At 47.3% G+C, this 20,072-nt stretch overlaps 1 protein-coding gene across 1 annotated transcript; it reads right to left on the bottom strand.

The window, feature by feature from the left end:
• Positions 1-14,900: 14,900 nt before the first annotated feature.
• LOC136060057 (small ribosomal subunit protein eS17-like) lies at positions 14,901-15,315 on the bottom strand. The gene is given in 2 exon segments (XM_065754328.1): positions 14,901-15,151; positions 15,153-15,315. Coding segments are annotated over 2 exon segments (393 nt in total). The 5' UTR covers positions 15,299-15,315; the 3' UTR covers positions 14,901-14,904.
• Between the last annotated feature and the right edge of the window lie 4,757 nt (positions 15,316-20,072).

Genomic DNA, 20,072 nt, shown 5'->3' on the forward strand with positions numbered 1-20,072 from the left:
ACAAACACCCACTGCCGAGCTCGGTCCCGAAGGGAAGAGAGAGTCCCGTGAGCGCAGACAGTTTTTATCTTTCCTTCTAGGCGGAAATATGTAAAAATGCAAAGTCCTCTGGGGAATGTAGTTCTTCTCTTCTGAGACAGGTACAACCAGAACTATCGACGATCCACAGAGCTGAAGCATTAACTCTTTAACTCCCAATGCACCACATGATGTTATGATGTGGAATATCAATAATACAACAAAAATCATAAAACCATAACAGGGTTTTAAACCCAGTCTCCCTTCTAAGAGTATGGGATATTGTTGCTGCTTCACAACTTCACTCCCTCTTTGAACAGTTATTTTTAAGGGAGTGATTGCGAGTCCACCCCGGTTTCCTTCCCCTGCCCACACCTTTGGATTTAGCTCTTTTTCATCATCAGCGGTTAATGCATTCACGGACACCTTTATTGCTGTTTCACAAGTTTTCAACTCCAATCCCAATTTAACTATTAAATCTCTGCCCTGTAAATTGGTCACTGCCTCAGGCTCCTATTAACGACTGTTCTGTGACCATTTTGTCTTTCCATTTCAATTCCATAGTTTCAGAAAGTGGAACCCTCGTTCCCGAACCTTCTACCCCTGTTCTTAAAGCATCTGTTAAATTAACTCCTGGTATTTTTTAAGCCAAAGATGACCTAGCTGCCCCCGTGTCTACTAAAAATACAACTTATTCTTTATTGGCCCCACTTCCAAGTTTATCAAAGGCTCCTTGTGGTACCAGCTCTCAGGAAGCCCCTGACACCCCTAATCTTCGCTTATAACAGCGAATAATCATTCTTCTAGCTCAGAGCATATATCGTTTTTTTAAGATGCCCTTCTTTTCCACAGTGATAACATCTCCTTGGTGTTTGCCTTTGCTGTGGGGGCCCAGGAGATTACCTCCTCGCCTTCCCAACACTGTTTCTATTACTTTGCTGAATTTCAAAAGCTTTAGAAAAATTCTGGGTCCAAGGCACTGCTCCCTTAATTTCTAAGATTATCATTTCTCAAAACTCCCTCATACACATTCTGTCATCGTCATTTTTGCCATCCCATCCCTGGTCTGCTAATAGGTACAGCACTCCAGCTGGGACTGCACTGGGACCTGGAGGGTGCCTTTTATTTTAATTTTTTTTAATTTTCATTCTTGCACGGCAGCTCATCTAACCATTCCTCTTACTTCCCCATTAAATAACATTCTCAAAGTGGACATCACCTTGTCCCATGAGTACAAATTTGGACCCACAAACTGATCAAGCTGCTCTGCTTATCCAACAGAATTTTCCATTAGATTTCATTTCCCTTTACCAGTTTCTTACCTCCCCACTTACCAGTGGGGCATTTACATATCCTATTCCTGTTAACATCCGAGCTTCCCTGAGAGGGTAAATAGAAGTGTTTACAGTAAAGTTAGTGGAGTGAGTGTTAGCAGAGACAATGGAGTTAGTTTTAGCAGAGTTAGTCGAGTTTGTTGCAGGAAGGGGAAAATTTATAATATCTCTTTTACGTTGTTCCAATTCTTTCTTAAGCCTGCAAAAAATTTTCCTTTTTTGGTTCAGCATTATTTATAGAGCTCTGTTCAGGTGGGCTTTTAGGGAGGTGGTCAGAGCCAACATCTTCCACTCGGTCAGCTGTCTCCAGCTTCTCTCCTGGAGTTACTCCCAGCAGAGTGGCTCCCAAGGGCAGGCACTGTTGATGAAGGCTGGGTGGCTCTCAGCAGTTTCGTTTGAAGAAATGCGCTCAGAAGAAAGCTCCCCATTCTGTCTGGCAGTGGAGTGTCCCAGCCCCTGGAGAGCTCCCACAAGGAGCCATGGGGCGCTGTGGCACTGGTGGTTTCTGAAATCCAGATGCACTGCTGAGGACAGCGGGAAGAGCGAAGTGGTGAGTGCCGAGTCCTCTGAGAGGGCAGAGTGCTGGAGGCTGGGGTATGCGGGACTGCTCTGGGGCCAGGGATGTTCTCCGGAGGCTGAGGAGCATCTTCTCACGCTGACGCAGGGGAAGGCTCACGGGGAGTGGTGCCTCTCTGCGCATCGTGGCATCCGGCTAAGTGGGAAGGCAGCTGCCAAAGGGAGCACAGGTGGGCTGGTGAGGGCACTGAAGTATCTGACCAAACGTGTCTTTGTCTTTTCAGCTCCGACCTGGAGGATGGAAAGTTGGAGCAGGAGATAGCAGGCTGCTGGACCTCCCACTCAGGGTCAGATACCCTGTGCAGCCTGGCACCAAGCCATTCTTTTGCAGGACGAAGCTGGGGGAAAAGGTAGGACGAGGAAGGAGGATGAGGGCAAAAAGGCCTCTTGTTTCATGGGGTTGCCCTCCTGCCAAGGAGGCCTTGCGTCCACCAGCTCTACAGTGGGAACTGTAGCACTTTGCTGCAAGCGCATGGGGGAATGAAGGGACGGTCCTGGCTGCGCAGCAGCAGGGACGCATCGCAATCAGGAGAGGTTCTGAAAACTGGGCTCTCTGCACGGACGAGTTTGCCAGCTCCAGTTCCATCACCATATCTGGCACCAGGCAAGCAGGCGGCTGAGGTCCTGCCTGCAGCTGCTGTAGCATATCAGGATGCTGGGGCTGGGTTCCCATCAAGCACAGCCAGATATGTGGAGACTGGGACAGGCCTGGAGCTGGGTGCAACCTTCTGCTTTCCACCTTTAAGAACTCATGAAAAACCCAGGTGCGTCTGTTTTGGAAATGCACTTCAGCATGCTCCTCCTCCAGCTGGGTGTGCAAGAGCCCAGCCCGTGTGTGTGAGCAGCTTGGAAGAATCTTTGTCTCTGCTGCTCACTCCTTCCCCATTAACACTGTCAAACATGTCTCTTCCAGCTTCACCAGTCATCTGGTCAGGGAGAGCTCAGAGGCTGAGGCTGCCCAGGAGCTGTAGCTGAGACCTGGGAGGCCTTCAGCCAGAGTCTTTCCCAGAAGGTGGCAAGGAGAGCTGTCCCTCCAAAGACAGCTTATCTCCTGTCACCTTCCGGCTGTAGCTTTTGGTGAGGTGTTGCCAGCATGCCAGCAGACTTCAGAAGCCCCTCGATTGCTCCTCTGAAGAGTAAAAGCTCAGTGAGCTGTGTAACACTGCACAAGAAGGATTCTGACTGGAGTTAAGGGTGCGTGGCTTGAGACCACTTGGGACTCTGATTGGAAAAGCACCAGTGTGAAATCGTTAAGGAGCGCTCCAGGAATTTTTGGTTGCTATGTAAAGGGATGTGGGACAGGAATAAATGTGGATATGTTTAAATGTACAAAGGCTATTAGAACAACAAATAAAATGAAACACTAAATCATAACAAAGGGTTTGGATCTGACTTGCCGAATCAAACTCTGTAAGCCATAGTTAGGTTCTAAAGCACGTATGCGCTTATTCAGCAATGCACACGTGCTGGGTCCAAGGGGCTTCATTCCACCTAACTTGCACACCGACAAGCAAAAGCTGATTACATAGAAAAGCCAATTGCATACATGTTCAACAGATTTCATAGACTTACGGGGAGTAATAGAAGTGTTTCAAAGGTACCAAGAGGGGAAGATCCGCCCTCCAGGGTAAGATACAGGCCTTATTCCTGTCTTGGGTCAACTTCAGCTTATACAGGGGCATGCCCTGGCCACCTGTACCAAACCCTTTGACCCGATGTCTGTGGCTGCACGATTATATCAGGCACCAAAGGGGGTGTCCTGATCTGCCACAGAGACATGATAGGGGCCCCCTTAGCAATAAAGACTGGAGTGTTGATCATGATTTCAGTAGGCCATGTACCAATTATTGGAGGTGTCACACTCCAATATAAAGGAGGGAGATGAGGTTCTTAGATTATGTATATACCCAGCGTGAGATTAAGAAACAACAGTTCAGATGTTGGTCCGACCAATTCATTACCAATATTGACCAGGGAGATGGGGAAGGCGGACACTGTTAGGGTGATGGGGAAGGGAAGGCGAGAGACAGGAAAGATAGGAAAGAAGCAAGGATTTGTACAACGCGGGGAAAGTCACCAGCCAGGATCCTAGGGGCAGTCCGCTTGCAAGCGGCTCCGACGGTCCAAGGCAGAAGAGCAGGGACGGCAGAAGCAGGGAGAACAGCAGCAGCGACGGGCAGCCTTGAGCAGCAACCAGCTGTCCTGGAGAAGCGGCACCGGGTCAGCACAGGAGAAGCAGCGTGGGGAAAGTCCAGGAACAGCATCAGTCAGCACCGTAGAAGCAGCAAACAGTGATCAGCTCGTGAGGGTTCAGATGGTAGGACACCTCAAAAGAGCGGCAAGGTCCAGGAGAAAGCAGCATGTGTCAGGCAGCAGGCCCAGGAGGGAGTTCTGCAGCAGGGATCAGCTCATGAGGTTTCCAATGGAAGAGCACCAACCCACAACAACAACCAAACCACAACCTCATGGCGGTCGATCCCTCTTTTATCCTCCTATGTGGCAAATCCCAGTGCTAGCCTGCCAGGCAAGCTTCTCTTGAGATGGCTATTTCCCCACGGAGATGAGTACTACACAAAAAAGTGTTAAGCGGCCACTGAGCTGCAGCTTCTCTCTCTTTCGTTGCCCCAGGACATGCTCATCTGCTTGTCCCTTAGACAAAGGATTTCACAACCCTTGCCCAGGACTAGCTTGGACATGTTCGGACATGTTCATCAGCAAACTTTGAGGCAATGATATAAATTATTAGTCTCTTACACCACCCCGTGACTCAAAGATTGCTTAAAAATTGGGCAGTGGTGATCCATGATGGTGAGAAAAAGAGAGGAAGCAGAAGGGTAAAGGAGGGAGGGAGCAGGGAATCAAAAGTTTCATATGTTACAAAAGATTCTTTAGTCTTGGTTACAATTGTTGCCCTGATATGTTTCACTTCATCAGCAGAGGAGGTTGTAAAGTACATAGAAGATACCACATGTTGCCCAAGTTTACAACTGAATAAAACAGGGTATCATACAAGGAACAAACATAAGAGTTGCAATAACACACAATAAATAAAATAAGATACATTTAGCCATGGGCCACCTGGGAGCCAGGAAAAGAAGTCAAGGTCTGGGCTTTTCCAAGTTTGGACAGGAACATGTGCTATCTTTCATATACCTTGAGCAATTCGTTTGCATCAATCCCATTATCATCAATCTTTAGACAAAAAGTAGAATCATTTAATTTGCCACAGACACCCCCTTCTTCAGCTAGCAGGTAGTCCAGAACAATGCAATGCTGGAGTACTTCTGCCCGCATCTGTGAGGCTTGATCTGCAAGGAGATCAAGGGCATAACATTGGGCGGGTTACTCCAACATAACATACCCCAGTCCAGTTTACAGGTAGTCGTTTATATGCATAATGAAAACAAATCAAATAATGTCCCTTCAGTGCTAGTCGTGAGCTTCCTAACATTCACCCTTCACACCCCGCTCACTTGAGAGGTGAAGGAATTAGTTTCCTGGTGACGCTGGTAGTTCCTCTGGTGCTGGAGCGGCAACTAGGACCTAGGGTTTTGCTTTCCTCAGATCTAGTCGGCCATCCAGTCACCAGCATTTCGAGCCTATCTGTTGTCAGTCCATCCATCAAGTTTCGTGGAATGCCCTTTTTCCAGCCCAGAGTCCAAAGACCATTACGTTTATGATCAATGCTTCGCCTACCCGTTCTTAGTGGGCATGAAAGCTTTTCAGTTCCATTAAGCTTTGGGCTAGGTGACATGAGGACAAGCCTGGCTGCTGCAAGCCTTACTCCTCTTGGCTCAGATTTACTGGAGGAAGAAACCACTGGCCCATATTTTCTTCCATAGTTAATTAACTCTTGGGCAACCTCCCCCCATGTCCATACTTTGCATCCTGACTGCAGATGATTAGAGGTTGCAGTTCCTTCCAACACTGCCCAGGTTCTTTCTCCCTGAGGCATAGCCTGTATCTTTCCTTGCAACTGTATGCCTATGGGTTTCAGTGATTCTGGAAGCCCCCTGATTAGAGGGGTCATTCTCTCAGGATCAATGGGCAACATCATGGGTGATTCATGGTGTAACTGCAGCTTCCTGTCATACATCATTTGGAGACAGGCAGCCTTCTGAACATTCTCTGCTAGTTGATCAACAGTTCCAGTAATGGCAAGGGGGTGTCCCCTTTCTAGGGGATGAAGACCACCTGCCTAATAGGCAGCTCTCTGTGTAAGGGACCAAGGAGCACGACTGTTACCAGTAGTTAAAAATACTCCTGGTCCCCAATAACCTTCAGCCTCTTTTTCAGTTAAAAGTATCTGATCTCCACCACTGAGGCTGACCCTCCATATGTACTCTCTTTCTGATTCTTTAGGAGAGCAGCCAAAATCTCTTTTCAATTTTGCTAGCTCAGTAGTAGAGAAAGGGATTTCTTTAATGTTCATTTGAGGATCTAAATCCTCGCTATTTTCATATGAATACTCAGTTTTTATTAAAGGACGCAACTGAGCTGGGGAGGCTTCTAACTTGTCTACACTTGCCTTTATACCTTGCAATTCCTCCCTTGGATAAGTTTTCTCTTGAGGTGCACTAGTACCACTGGCATCCTTACCCGTTAACACTTCCCTTAAAGCTATTTGCAACAGATTAGAATTATGTTTTTCTCTTTCTACTTGCTCTTCTAGGTTTACAATTTGATTTTGCAGAGCTTTTATCAATTCCTGACTTACTTTAACTGATTCATGCAATGCTTGTAAAGCTTGGCTCTCTGCTTTAAGCTGCTGGTCGCAGAATTCTATGGCTGCAACCAGAGCAGAGCCCAATACCGCACAAATAAATGCCTTCCCTTTTCCAGCTCGGGTATGAGCATTCTTTTGCAGAACACTAATACGGTCAGAGATGCTCTGCACATTATACCAGTTCTGCCGTGCCCAGTCGACCCCTGTTAATGAGGGTTTAGCACCATGCTTTTCCAAAAGTTCAAATAATACATCTTCACAACTCAATGTGGCACTGTCACACATTTTCTCAATACCCACAAAAGATCTACACCAAGGGAGAGAGGAGGTATTCAAAAGCACAACTAACACCTCACTCCCACCCAGGGAGGCACAACACACCTATCAAGCAAAGGTAAATACTGTTCCAATCACTCCTTCCTTTTGCTGAGAGGAACAAACAAAAAGACAAAAGCTAAAAACAACACTTTCTAAGGTAAACAAACTTCTTGGAGAGGTACACAGTTCCTCACTACCCAAGAGGTGCACATGAAAAAGCTTTAGCTATTAAACGCCAAATGCAGAGAGGTCTTCCTGAGGAAGCATGCACGTATTATCTCACAAGTCCTCGAGAGGTATACACATCAAAAGTAAAGTTTCAGAATTTGGAGCGGTCTTCCTGGAGAGGTGCCCACATCTAAGTTTTCAAAAATATCACTCCTTACATTAGCATCTGGGCATTCTGTAATGAAGCATTAACAGCAGTGAGAAACGCATCCTGGAGGAGGTTAACTTTTGATATCATCCTAGTCCTAAAAAAAAAAAATTGAAAAAAAAAGGCAAAAATATAAAATTGAAAAAAAAAGGCAAAATACGCAGCTGTCCACTACAATGATGAAAACCATTCTATTATAGATTGGTTAATGGCAGCATGCTGCCTAACATGGCCTAACAAAACCAATATTCCCCTCAACACCGGTTTGTGGTCCTCTATGGAGGACCTCCATAAAAGCATTTGTTGGGCAGGGGAGGTGCCATGTACCCTGAATGCATCTGTACTGATGCAGCCTCAAAGAGAATGCCACAGTACCCTGCAGACTACAAGTTCAGCACGATGTCTGAACAGCACAGGGAAGACCAGATTCTTCAATACGTGGTCAAGACTAACGCGCCAGAAACTTTGCAGGGGACGCTGGCATGGTAATGCAACAATCGGTGGGTGTGACACAAACCTACGGGCTGGGGTGGCTGCAGGCTGCTGGACCTCAGGGTCAAAATCCCAACACAGCCTGGCACAAAGCCTGTCTTCTGCAGGACGAAGCTGGGGGAAAAGGTGAGAGAAGCAGGATGGCGTCAAAAAGGCCTTGTTTCATGGGGTTGCCCCCATGCTAAGGAGCTCTTGCGGCCACCTGCTCTACAGTGGGAACTGCAGCACTTTGCCCCAAGCAATACAGGGGCACTCCTGGCTGCGCAGCAGGGACGCAACACAGGGCTTGCCAATGGCAGTGCCCGGCAATCAGGAGAGGTTCTGAAAAAGGGCTCTCCACACGGACGAGCTTACCAGCACCATTTCCACCACCGTATCTGGCACCGGGCAAGCAGGCGGCTGGGGCCCTGCCTGCAGCTGCTGCAGCGTGTCGGGATGCCGGGACCAGGTGCCCACCCGGCACAGCCAGAAATGCGGAGACCAGGACGTGCCTGGAGGATGGCGCAACCTTCTCCTGCTTTCCCTCTTGGAGGGAAACCAGGTGTGTCTATTTGGGAAATGCACACAGCGTACTTCTCCTCCAGCTGGGTGTGCAAGAGGCCAGCCCATGTGTGTGAGCAGCTTGGAAGAGTCCTTGTCTCTTTGCTGCTCACTCCTTCCCCATTCACTCTCTGGAACATGTCTCTTCCAGCTTCACCAGCCTTCTCATTTTGATCTGGGAGATCCATACTGCCGCCAGCTGCGCACAGAATACAACAGCCTGCATGACCCGCATCTGCAGGCCTTCCACAACAACAAGGACAACCTGCAGAACCTGAAGAAGAGGGGTGTTGTCACCAAAGATGGCAGAGTAGGTTTTGATGTTGGACTTACAATTGGGCTGACCACCACTGGTCTCCTCAGGAAGGTTTTCCAAGCAGCCGGACATGGGCCTGAGTGCTGGCCCTCATCTGCGTAAAGCATCAGCATGTGGGGAACAGAGTGCTTTCTGAGACAAGGGGGAACTGACACTGCTGTTCCTTTCAGGAAAAACTTGATGCGGAGTTGTCCAAGCACATCAAGTTTCTCAGCGGACTGCTGAAGGAAATGGACCTTCCTTGCCGGGGCTCATCCACCACTGATGCTCTGGTAGTGGAACCGAAAGCCCGCACACTGCAGCCTCACAAACCAGCTGGCCCTCCTCCAAGCAACACTCATCAGTATGGCCTTGTATCCTTGACATCCAGCAAGAAGGAAGCCTCTGACTCGCAGGCTTCCCTTGACAAAGACACCCAAAACAGCACTGGAAGTTTTTGGAACATCCCACAATCCATCATAGCTTCTCCGTCTGATGAAGAGTTCCATGCCGAATATTCTGAAACCATCGAGCTTCCCGCCAACAATGTCTCTCAGAGACAGCTGCAGCCGTCCCAGGTGCCTCTCTCATGGCAGAGCAGGAAGGATGGACGACGCTCAACAGAAGAGCAGGGAACAACAGCAAGCCAGAGAGAAAAGCTGCCGGCAATCCAACCATACCAAGCAATTCAGAGCTCACTCTACTGTGTCGCAGAATTGCCAAGGAGAGCATCAAAAAAGCATCTCCAAAGTGAAGCAGGAGAAGCAAGCAGCACTGCTTCATAAGCATACCAAATCCATTGTGGCCAGAGCAGTTTCAAAAGCAAAGAAGCAGTCAGAGAAGGAGCTGAGGGAAAGGCCTCAGCTGCAGCATTGCATGCCGGCACCACGGCATCTGGGACGGTGTGCTCCGTGTCACAGCACAGCTCTATGGCTCAGGCTGCACGGGGGGCTACAAGTCAGCTGTGGCAGGCCTGTTGCCAGAGTCCTTCCCAGTAGGCACAAAGAGAGCTGTCCCTCTAAGGACCTGCAAAGCTCAGCTGATTGCCTGCCGCCCATCCGCTCAGGCTCTGTGCCTGGTGTTCCCAGCATGCCTGCAGACCTTCAGAAGCAGCCCTACTCAACCTTTGAGTATTTGCAGTCCCAACAGCAGTCACTGCAGCGCCTTCCATTTTCTCTGCAACACTCCCACCTCTGTAGCGGTGCACTTCCCTGGATGAAGATGTTCATCCCAATGATCTCTCCCAAGGCTCTTGATATTTCTTAATGTTTGTTGTTTTGAACTAGTTTAGTGGACATTGTGGTGATGGATTGGTGGTGGGACTAGATGATCCTAGGGGTCTTTTCCCATCTTTAATGAGTCTACTTAGTCTACAAAGTCCCTGGGTTGCATCTCTGCCCCTGTGAGAATACAAGAAATACGATTCACAGCAGAAGCTGCGGAGCAGATAAACTGCCTGAGACAGCAATGCTGAGAACCAAGGACAACTGACAACTCCAGAAGAGAAGAAGTAAAAGCCAAGTGAGCTGCGGGATTGCCACATGATAACGACCCTGACTGCAGGGAGGGCGCGTGGCTTGGAATGACTCGTGACTCTAACTGGAAAAGCGCCTGCGTGAATGGTTAAGGAGCGCTTCTGGAATGTTTGGCTGACATGTAAAGGGATGTGGGAAAGTTACAAGAGAAAACCTGGAAATGTATAAATCTACAAGTAATATTTTTTAAGAGGAAACCTGGAAATGTACAAAGACTATTACATCAATCAATACAATAAAACAATAAATCACAACTAAGGGTTTGGATTGTTCACGCCTGAGTCCTTGCCTCAGGCACTGCATGCACCCACAGCAGGATCTCCTGCAGCCGCTTGGGAAACCCAAAGGGAGCGGAATCTTGGTAGCGCCTTCCTCTCCACGGGCTGCGTTCTGCCACACAGCCCGTTCCTCCAGCGCGTCCCGATTGCCCTGCCCACACAGGAGCTCTGTGCCCAGGGCTGCGTGTCACAGCTGTCCTGCCCACAAGGCGGTTGGACTCCATGCAGTAGCGGTTCACTCAAACTCAAACAATCTGACAACTCTGTGATCTAACACTGACATAACAGGATTCCAGATGGCAAGAGACTTTTGATTTCCTGCCTGGTGCTTGAGTGAACACTCTCCTAAACCTTCTTGCTTTTGAATCCCATTGTTGGAGTAGAGTGCTGTTTCTGCATAAGAACACATTTCCTGGTCTCCGTAGCCATCTAGCACCACATAAATTAGAAATAAAGATTGTAAATTCATTAGCAATACACAGGTTTTGCTAGTAACAATTTATGTTTAGCCAGTATGAATGTGTATTTAATATTTATGAATGTATATTTAACATTCTGTGTGTGACAGTACGCATTAAAAAACTGCCCACAGTGGAGAAGGGAGGAGAAGTTGGCAGGTGCCTTAGGTTCAGAATAAAAATTTGGTCCCACTAGGAGCCCTTGGTAAATAAGGAGATGGGACCTGAGGGGGAGGAGATCATTGTCTTAGTTGACACTGGGGCAGCTCAATCAGTGCTAGTCCATAGCAGTGCCGGGACTCAATGAATGACACCTTAAAAATAACAGGGATAGAGGGAATCAGGATAACAGTGCGGTTAAGGAGCGTTTCCAGAATGTTTTGCTGACATGTAAAGGGATGAAACCATTTCCCTTCGTGCTGTCACTACATGCCCTTATAAAGTCCCTCCCCCGACTTCCTGTGGGTCCCCTTCATGTACTGAAAGGCCGCTCTCAGCTCTCCTTGGAGCCTTCTGTATTGCAGGCTGAAAAGCCCTAGCTCTCTCAGGCTGTCTCCATAGGAGAGGTGCTCCAGCCCTGCCGCCACCCAGCACTACTGCAGCTATATGGAGGCCCGTCCTGGCACCCTCGTGGGCAAGCTGCTCCAGCTGGCCCAGCTTTGAGCCCAGGACCTGGATGAGGTCACTTCCCCAAGTTCTTTCCCACCACAATGCTTTTGTCATTCTGTAAATCAATACAGCTATCCATGTCCACTTGTTCCAAACGTGCAATTTCCCCTCTGAAATGCTCACTTTTTGGCTCGGTGGTCACAAATGCATTAACTTCAGTAGCTGTGTGACAGCACAGCAAGCAGGTCACACCTTGTACCTATTCCCATGGCTTTCTCATTCAGAAGACCCGTGGAGCCTGCCTGCAGCTTCTGCGCCATTGGGCAGAATGGAGAGCTTTCTTCTGCCCGTTTCTTCTCCAAAAGCAACTGCTGATAGACACCCAGACAGCCTTCCTTAGCAGTGCAGGCCCCCAGGAGCCACTCTGCTCTCTACCATCCCCTGCCGCAAGAGAGGGTCCTCCAGTTTCATCCCATCCAGAGCCAAGCAGACCAGTGCCAGGCCTGTCCTCAGCTGCCTCTTCCGCTCCAGCAGTTCAAGGCAGCTGCACAAGCACAGAAGGTGGAACTGCCTGCCGGGTGCTGCAGCTAGGCCTGCTCCCAGGGAAGGCTCCCCGTGGCCGACAGCGGCAATGGGCAGCTGCATTCCTCGACACAACTGGAGAGCTTCCAGAGACCTGTGTTGGTGTGCAATCCTCCTGCAGCCGAGGAGTCCCAGGCACTAATGGGTGGCTGAGAGGGCAGGGGCAGTGCAAAGAGTGGCACATTAAAGCACCAGAGCCTCAGTCACCTCTTGGAAGACTGTGGATTCAGGCATAGCTCTGAACTCGCAAACTCCAGGGAACTGTGGCTTTCTCGAGGCATTTAATGCAGCTTCTGTACGGATGTTTCCAGGGAGCTTCAGCACTCCCCCACTAGCTGTCACCTCACTTGCTCTCGCTCATCTCCTGCTACTGACCTGGGCCGCAACTGCTGCTCGCCGCCGCCCGCCATTCGCAGCAGCCTGGTGCTGCCCTCCCGCCCCGCTCCCCAGGCTGTGTCTACGGAGCTGCTGCTCATCATCCCCACTTCCCTTCCCTACGTTCATCGGAGCGCTGTGCCTTTCCAAAACCCAGGCAGCAGCTGGGACTCAGATGTGCCATATGCACACGGATGCAGCCACCTTCAGAGAAAAGCGATGGTTTTCTCTGAGATGAAACTACCTCATGCCTCCGTGCGGCCCTTTCTGTGAGAGGCGGCCTTGTCAAGGAAAGACAGGAGCCCTGCCAGAGCTGCGATGCTGGGCAGGAACTGGGGTCTGCAACCAGCAGCCCACGAGCCCCTGGAGCCGTTCTTTGGTGCACAGCAGCTGGCTGCACGGCCAGACCTGCCCTCACAGAGGGACCACCTCGAGGTGAACTTGAACTTGGGTTCTTCTGGTAGATGAGGGTTGAATTTTACCCATTGTTTAAGTGTTTTTGCAGAGCACAGTGAAATCAGGAATCAGGTAAATACGGGCCTCTCACATGTGGAGTAAGGATAATCTCAAGCTTTGAGAGAATTCAAAAGAGAACTATACAAATGTGAAAAGACCAGTGGGACATACCGACATCACTGCAGTCAAGATAATGGATATAATGGAGGTGGGCAACCAGAAGGGGAAGGATAGCCAAAGAAACTGGTGTTGACCGGTTTGAGTTAAGGAGCTGGGCCAAGGTAAGAAGGTCAACCTGAGGAAGACGTCTGACTTCATCCCGACAACCACCAGAGCGAGACCCCTGCTACTAACTGTGCATGCATCAGTAGGAGGGACAGCATGTAAATGAGTTCCTGGAAAAACAATGAATATGTAAATGATTTCTCGAAAATTTGTTGAATATGTATGTAATTGCTCACTAATTATCCAACACTTCTGTTCATCGATGCATATGAAGAGGAGTGATCCCCCATGTGCCCAGTGGTGAATAAACATACCTCCTTATAGCCTAGCTTTGGTTATAGAGTTTGATTCCACACATCAACAGCAAGAAAAACAGGCTCTGATCTCCCTAGTCAGCAGGATAAGGAACAATCAGGAGGAAGGAGCACGGCCACAGTCAGAAGAACCAGGAGCAAACAGGGGGAAGGGGCAAAATCACAGCAAGGAGGAGAATTGCTGCAAAAGTTCAAAAGGAAACGCTGAGGAAGACTGCTTACTTCATCAAGAAACGACCACCAGATGGGGAGGAGAACTCTGAGCCTTCATTCACCTACCACCTAAGGGAGCCAAAGCGCATGTGTCAGAGGAGGAATGATATGTAAATGATTTCTCAGAAAAACGATGAAGATGTCAATAAATGTCATGAAAACTGCTGACTATATGAGCTTGGCTTATGAATACGTAGTGCTTCTGCTGCTAGTCATGCAAGTTGGGTGGAGCAATCCCCCTGGCACCTGACACTTGCGCATACGCTGAATGAATGTTCCTGCTTTATATCCTAACTCTGGGCTATAGAGTTTGACTCCGCAAATCATCCCCTCCTTCTATGGCAAAACACTGAGGAGCATGCGCAGGTCGAGCAGAGCCTCCCGGAAACATCTGGAACCTTCTGGAAGTGTGAGCTGCTGCGCGCAGGGAGCACTGCCCTGAGGGCTGGGCTGTGACCGCCTACCTGCCTTAAAGGGACTGAGCTGTGCAAGCTGCGGGTGTTGCGGGAGTGGTTCAACGCTGGGTCTGGAGCGATTGTGAGAGGAGCGTCCCATCACGTCTGCTGTTCCCTTTCCATCTCTCTGCTGCCAGTCTCGCTCGCGTTCTGTCGCAGCCATAGCCCGCACTTGTCCCACAGCGGTCGGCTCGTCAGTTGTGCTCGTAGCAGAGCGCAGTCCGTCGCTGTGAGAGACATCCCGCATCCACCTGAGGCGGCTTCCCAGTCGCGCTGCAGAACCAGAGAGATGGCGGCGTTTTCGGAGTCACTGTCCCCCGCTGAGCGAGGAGCGCCCCGCTGTGGGGTTCCTCAGGCGCTCGCCCCCGCCGCCCTGCGGGTGGGATGGGATGCTACATCACCACAAAGAGGGTTCCCTGAGCCGAGGACGAGGGTGAGAGGAGCGTGGCGGGTGGAAAGCAGGGGTGCCGGATCTGATGGCATCTGTTCCCCGGGACCTGGTCCCAGCCACTGCCCCTGCAGGGAAGCTTCATGGAGCTGCCGGAAGTGCCACGCGGTTCCAGAGGTGGCAGAGGCACGACGAGCCTTGGAGACCTGCAGCTTTGCCTTGCGACACTACATCTCTCCCCTTTTCATGAATTAATGAAACCCCTTTACTGGCACCCCATGTTAACCCGGTTTCCCCACCTCTATTGTAGAAGTAACATAATGAGTGCCCTAGAGAGTGCCTCACAGCATTTTGAAGTTCATCTCCACAGTGGGCTGCGTGACCTGCAGGTGGAACAGGCTGCCGAAGTCCAGGAGCTTCAGCATTTCCTTGGTGTCTGGGTCCACTTCAATGATCTCCTGATCAGGAGCAGAGACCTTGGGCACATATTTGTCCCGGCTCTCCCTTTCCTCCTCCTGCAGTTTGATGGAGATACCTTGGACCGGGCCCCGCTGGATGCACTTCATCAGATGGACGACATACCCCGCTTCTTGTTGCGCAGCTTCTTGGTGGGATGATGTCAATCTCCTCGCACACACGCTTGTTGGTGTGGAAGTTGTTGCCCAGACAGGTGTAGTACTTCTCGATGATCACCCGCGATGCTTTCTTCACCATCTTCGTTCTCACACGTCCCATGGCTGCAGCAGTCGTGGAGAGAGGAAGCACAAAGGCTAAAAAAGGTGCATTACAATAATAAAAAAAATACCCGTCAAATTTTTTTATAACTTTTTTTTTCTTCTTCTTTTCTAACAGTATTCTTGACAACAATAAACATTTTTGTGTAACAAGGAAATATCTTTAACAGTATTTTAGCTAGTATTATTTTTATCTAACAGACATATAACCAGAACGAACTTAACAGACATATAAAACTAACTAACTTCATAAACCTATGACATCTTATGAACTAAGTTTGAGGCCCGAAGGGATGGGACGTAGAGGGACGTAGTGACCGTTTCCATGGCAAACATTTACAAGGACAAAAAATGAATGTCAGAATAATAGCCAAAATAATAGTTAGCAAGGCAAAGACAGCAACATGAATTAAGATTAATATCAAGGTGTGATCCATTGTTGATTACACCGCAAGATAAAGTCCGCACTGCAGCTCTGGTCAACTGGGATCGGGATTAGCATGCGCAGCAGGAAAAGGGCTTTCCAGCTCCCCCCTTATCCTGATGTGCATGCGTCATTAGGGCCCAGAACATTCTATTAAGCCAACACATTTTATAAGGTAGTTTGGGGTTCAAGGGGAATAACAAAGGAACAAGATGGCTGGGGTTCAGGGGAAACAACAAGACTGAGGGAGACAACAGTATCAGGGGAGACAGCGGGAACAGCAAGAGGACAGAATGGACATAATTGACATTTGCACGGACAAAAAAAAAAATACCACAATGGCAATTAAGGCAGCAATCAACAAAAGAAGAATTTGAATCAACATCAAAATACAATTTCAGTACATGATTACAGCAAGTTACAGAGCTGGAAGGAATGGTGGTCCAATTTGCCTGGGTCAGGGGTCCATCTGCGCAGCGAGAAAATGGATGCCCACACCCCCAGTCCAAAGCACATGCATTGTTTAGGCCTAAAATCACTTATCCTAAATATATACCAAAACATCTTTATCTATATAAAGTTCAAATGATTGATATAGTGGCAGACTTTGATTGGCGAACAATACGTATGTGTTTTACACCATCAGGTAAAGTAACAGATGTGAATTGCAAGTTAAATACAACATGTTAGATTAACTTAACTAAGAAAGGAATAATACAGGGCAAAAACATCAAAGCTGCAAATGCACCCAACAGATAAAATAAAAGCTGTTTTACCCATGGTGCTCCAGGTAACCAAGACCATAAATCACTATTCCAGCCTTTCCATGTTTGAACTGGGACATGGGCTAGTTTCCTAATGTATGTGGTTATTGAAGAACTACTTCACCTACATCAGCTATTTCCAAACAACAATTAGAAACATTTAGTTTTCCACATACTCCACCCTCTTCTGCTGGAAGATAGTCCAAACCACACAATGTTGAAGGATTGCAGTGCACATCTGTTCAGTTTGTTGAGTTAAAAGGTGTATAGCATTGGCAGTTTTATTGATAATAATTTCTCAAACTGCTTGTAGTTGAATTATATGGTTCAAATTATAAATTGGTTCTCTTGCCCCTGATAGGGGAATGGAAGCAGGGGGGGGGAGGGCAAGGATTCTGAGACGTGGGGGGTGCACAGGGGAGGGGCAGGGGGGGGGGGGGCAGGGAGGGAGGGCAGTGCCAAGCTGAGCTGATGCTCGTACAGCACCCGGTGTGACAGGGCTGAGATTTCAGCTGGACCTGTTAGACTGCAGCACAGCACTGGCCATTGCTGTGAAGGATACAGGCAGAGGTGTCCAGGTGTCCAGGTGGGTGATTAAGTTCTTCTGTTGTTCGTGCTGTGAGTGGGGCACGACATGATGTTGCGGTGACCCCAGGAGGATGAACCACGGCCGCGTTGGAACGATCTTCTTAAGATGCCGATGCAAGGACTCAGAGAGACATCAATATGATTATGCAGCTGAGCCAACATTATTGCGCAGGTTACATACTTTTATACCCCTTGAACATATGCTATTTTTAGAATAATTGTTAAGCAGTGGTTCTTGCTCTGTCCTTGCGAGATAAGTAGTGTCCAATTAGTTCTTCTTTTCCCACACATACCAGGGCCATCTGGTTCCACCGCAAACTTACTCCCTCATCGTTGCCCAGTCAACGGTGCACCACTTCTCAAAATTCAGTGATCTGAACACGCTGTTTTGTTTGCACTGCTACAAAGATAAGCACATACAACCTCCTTCCCTAAGCCAGTTCTCCACAAATCCTCCTTTTTCTTTTTGTGCTAACAAAACAGCAGAAAGTAGTTTGGACAGTAAGCGTTTTACAATGCCAAGTATAAATTTAATGCAAAATCGTAACACAAATTGCATTAGTAACATAACTACACCTTGTACACAGCATCCCAACCACTTGATTTACAGCTTCCTTCATTTTGTGTAAAACTTTGTAACAACATTGAAAGGTTCATTTAGGTTATCACAACTTAGTCAAGGTTTCAATCGTTAACATGCTGAATGTAAGAAAAGATACAAGGCAATCATATCATAATGACAAGAAATACTATTAAACTTATTAACAAAAGAACAAACATATACTCTACCTACGGCTTAAGTTCCTGCAACCTGAAAAAGAGTCCCTGAGGGTATCATTCTTTGTGACTCAGTAACTGATTAGGAAGAATCTTTTAATTTTTATATACTTTGATATAGTGGTTTTCTAATGTTCCCTAAGATTCATATAACACGTGCCCTTAAAATATTCACCATCGTACCTTTGGTTAATTATGGAAGATCAGTGGTGGCACAACTTTGTTAAGTTGCCTGTCTGATAGAATCAGCATCAGTGGATAAACCTGCTAGAGCAACACTGGTGGTATAATTTTCCTTTGCTAGCTAACATCCTAACTTGGTGACTGTGATTAAAACTTGAGTGGTGCTGTTTCAGGGTATGCTGGATCTGAGGACATCTCAAGAACAGGAGCAAGCAAACTGCACATTCAGAGTAGCACAAAGGGTTAAAGTTTAAGTCAACATACACTCAGACATCCATTTTAGATAAGAGTAAGCATGAAGCAGAAATTCCCTAAACAAATGCATTATTAGCTATTAACCCTTGTGAAATGGCAAATCACCAGAAAGAATAGAGAAAAGGAGAGTGCCAGTGGTGGATGCGAAAGGCAGTGCTAGCAAGGCGTCCCCTGCTTCAAGGTGCACTTTTCCTCTCTCACCCATCACAGATTTCCTCCAACTTTAATTCTTCTCAGAGTTTGCAAAGTTTTTCTATTTGTACACTGCATATGCATGGCCAGTGCATGATGCAGAATCCAAAAGAAACGCTTGCAAAACAGAATAAACTACCAAGATTAGCTCTATCTAAAAATATTTACAGTCATAAATATCAGTTGCCCTAAAGCTATCAGAATACTTTGTTCCTTCCCAAGATCATTCTTCTGTCAGGGGCTTTTTGGTTACTAATATAAGTGCTAATTAAAGGAATCAGTGAACTTAAATATCTGTTGGGTAATATTTCTCTGTTAGAATCATATGCCAAATTGAAGTAAGATAGTGTGCTTTTATCTCATGTGATGCATAGTTATGAAGAACTATCTTGATTAATGAATTGAAAGAGAAATGATCATTCTAAAACAAGATCATTCCTTTGCCTAGGATTCTTTTTCAGGTTTGTTTTAACAAATTAGAAAAGAGCTAATTGATAGGCTAACAACATAACTGTGTGTTCTAAATACATTAAAGGTGCTATTTCCATAGACATTAATATTACTAGTTTATTATTAGTATTATTACATTAGTAACATCAAATCCTATCTAATTCACACTCGATTTACTACTAAAATAGAAGAAGCACACAGCAACCTAGATAATGCCTAATAATTCTAATTCTTAAGGCTACATTGGTAACACAGAAAAATCACCCATTTTTGTCATACCATGATCAGTGTTATTAGTGAGATACCATTCAATGGCTAATCCAGCTGTTTCTCATCACATACTATGGCATACGTAAGTTATCAACAAATGCAACAATCTGCAAAAAAAAAAAAAAAAAAAAAGACAATAAGACAGAAACACACAATCCCAGTCCTTATGAGGGTTGGATGCTATTTTCTGCCTTGAGATAAGGCCAAATGTATCACGCCGGAATCCATGTAAGGTACTCATGTTTTCCTGTTGATCCATGCGATGAATTGTAGTTATTTCTGGTCATGCCAAGGGCAAACAGAGCGAGCAGGAATCCAAATTGGTCCATTCTGATCTGTAGAGATTGTCATGGTTTTATGATTTTTAGTACTGGTATTCCACATCATAACATCATGTAGTGCATTTAGAGTTAAAGAGTTAATGCTCCAGCTCCGTGGATCATCGATAGTTCCAGGTATACCTGTCTCAGAAGAGAAGAAGAACTCCATTCCCCAGAGGACTTTGCGATGCTTTGCGTTCTTATGTGTTTACGCTCAGAGGGAAAGATAAAAACTGTCTGCGGTCAAGGGACACTCTTTCCTTGGGGATCGACTCAGCAGTGAGTGCTCGCTGCCGTCCGCCTTCAGCGTTAGCATAAGGCCTTCGGTTTATCGGACACTCTCTCTTGCTCATTTTATTTAATGTATTAGCTTTAATTCCAATTATATTGTATTATATTGTGTTATTTTGCTTTCCGATATCTTATTTAGTAAATTAGCTTTCCTCCTCAGATCGTTGCTGCTGTTTTGTTCCTAGGCCCATCTCCCTTTTCCCTTTTCCCTTTCCCCCTTCCCCTTTCCTGGGGTGTGGGTCTGTGGGTCCCCCGCACCAA

This window comes from Cyrtonyx montezumae, unplaced genomic scaffold (assembly GCF_038088225.1).
Source record: "Cyrtonyx montezumae isolate F1298 unplaced genomic scaffold, pur_monq_1.0 scaffold_9, whole genome shotgun sequence".
Lineage (NCBI taxonomy): Eukaryota > Metazoa > Chordata > Aves > Galliformes > Odontophoridae > Cyrtonyx > Cyrtonyx montezumae.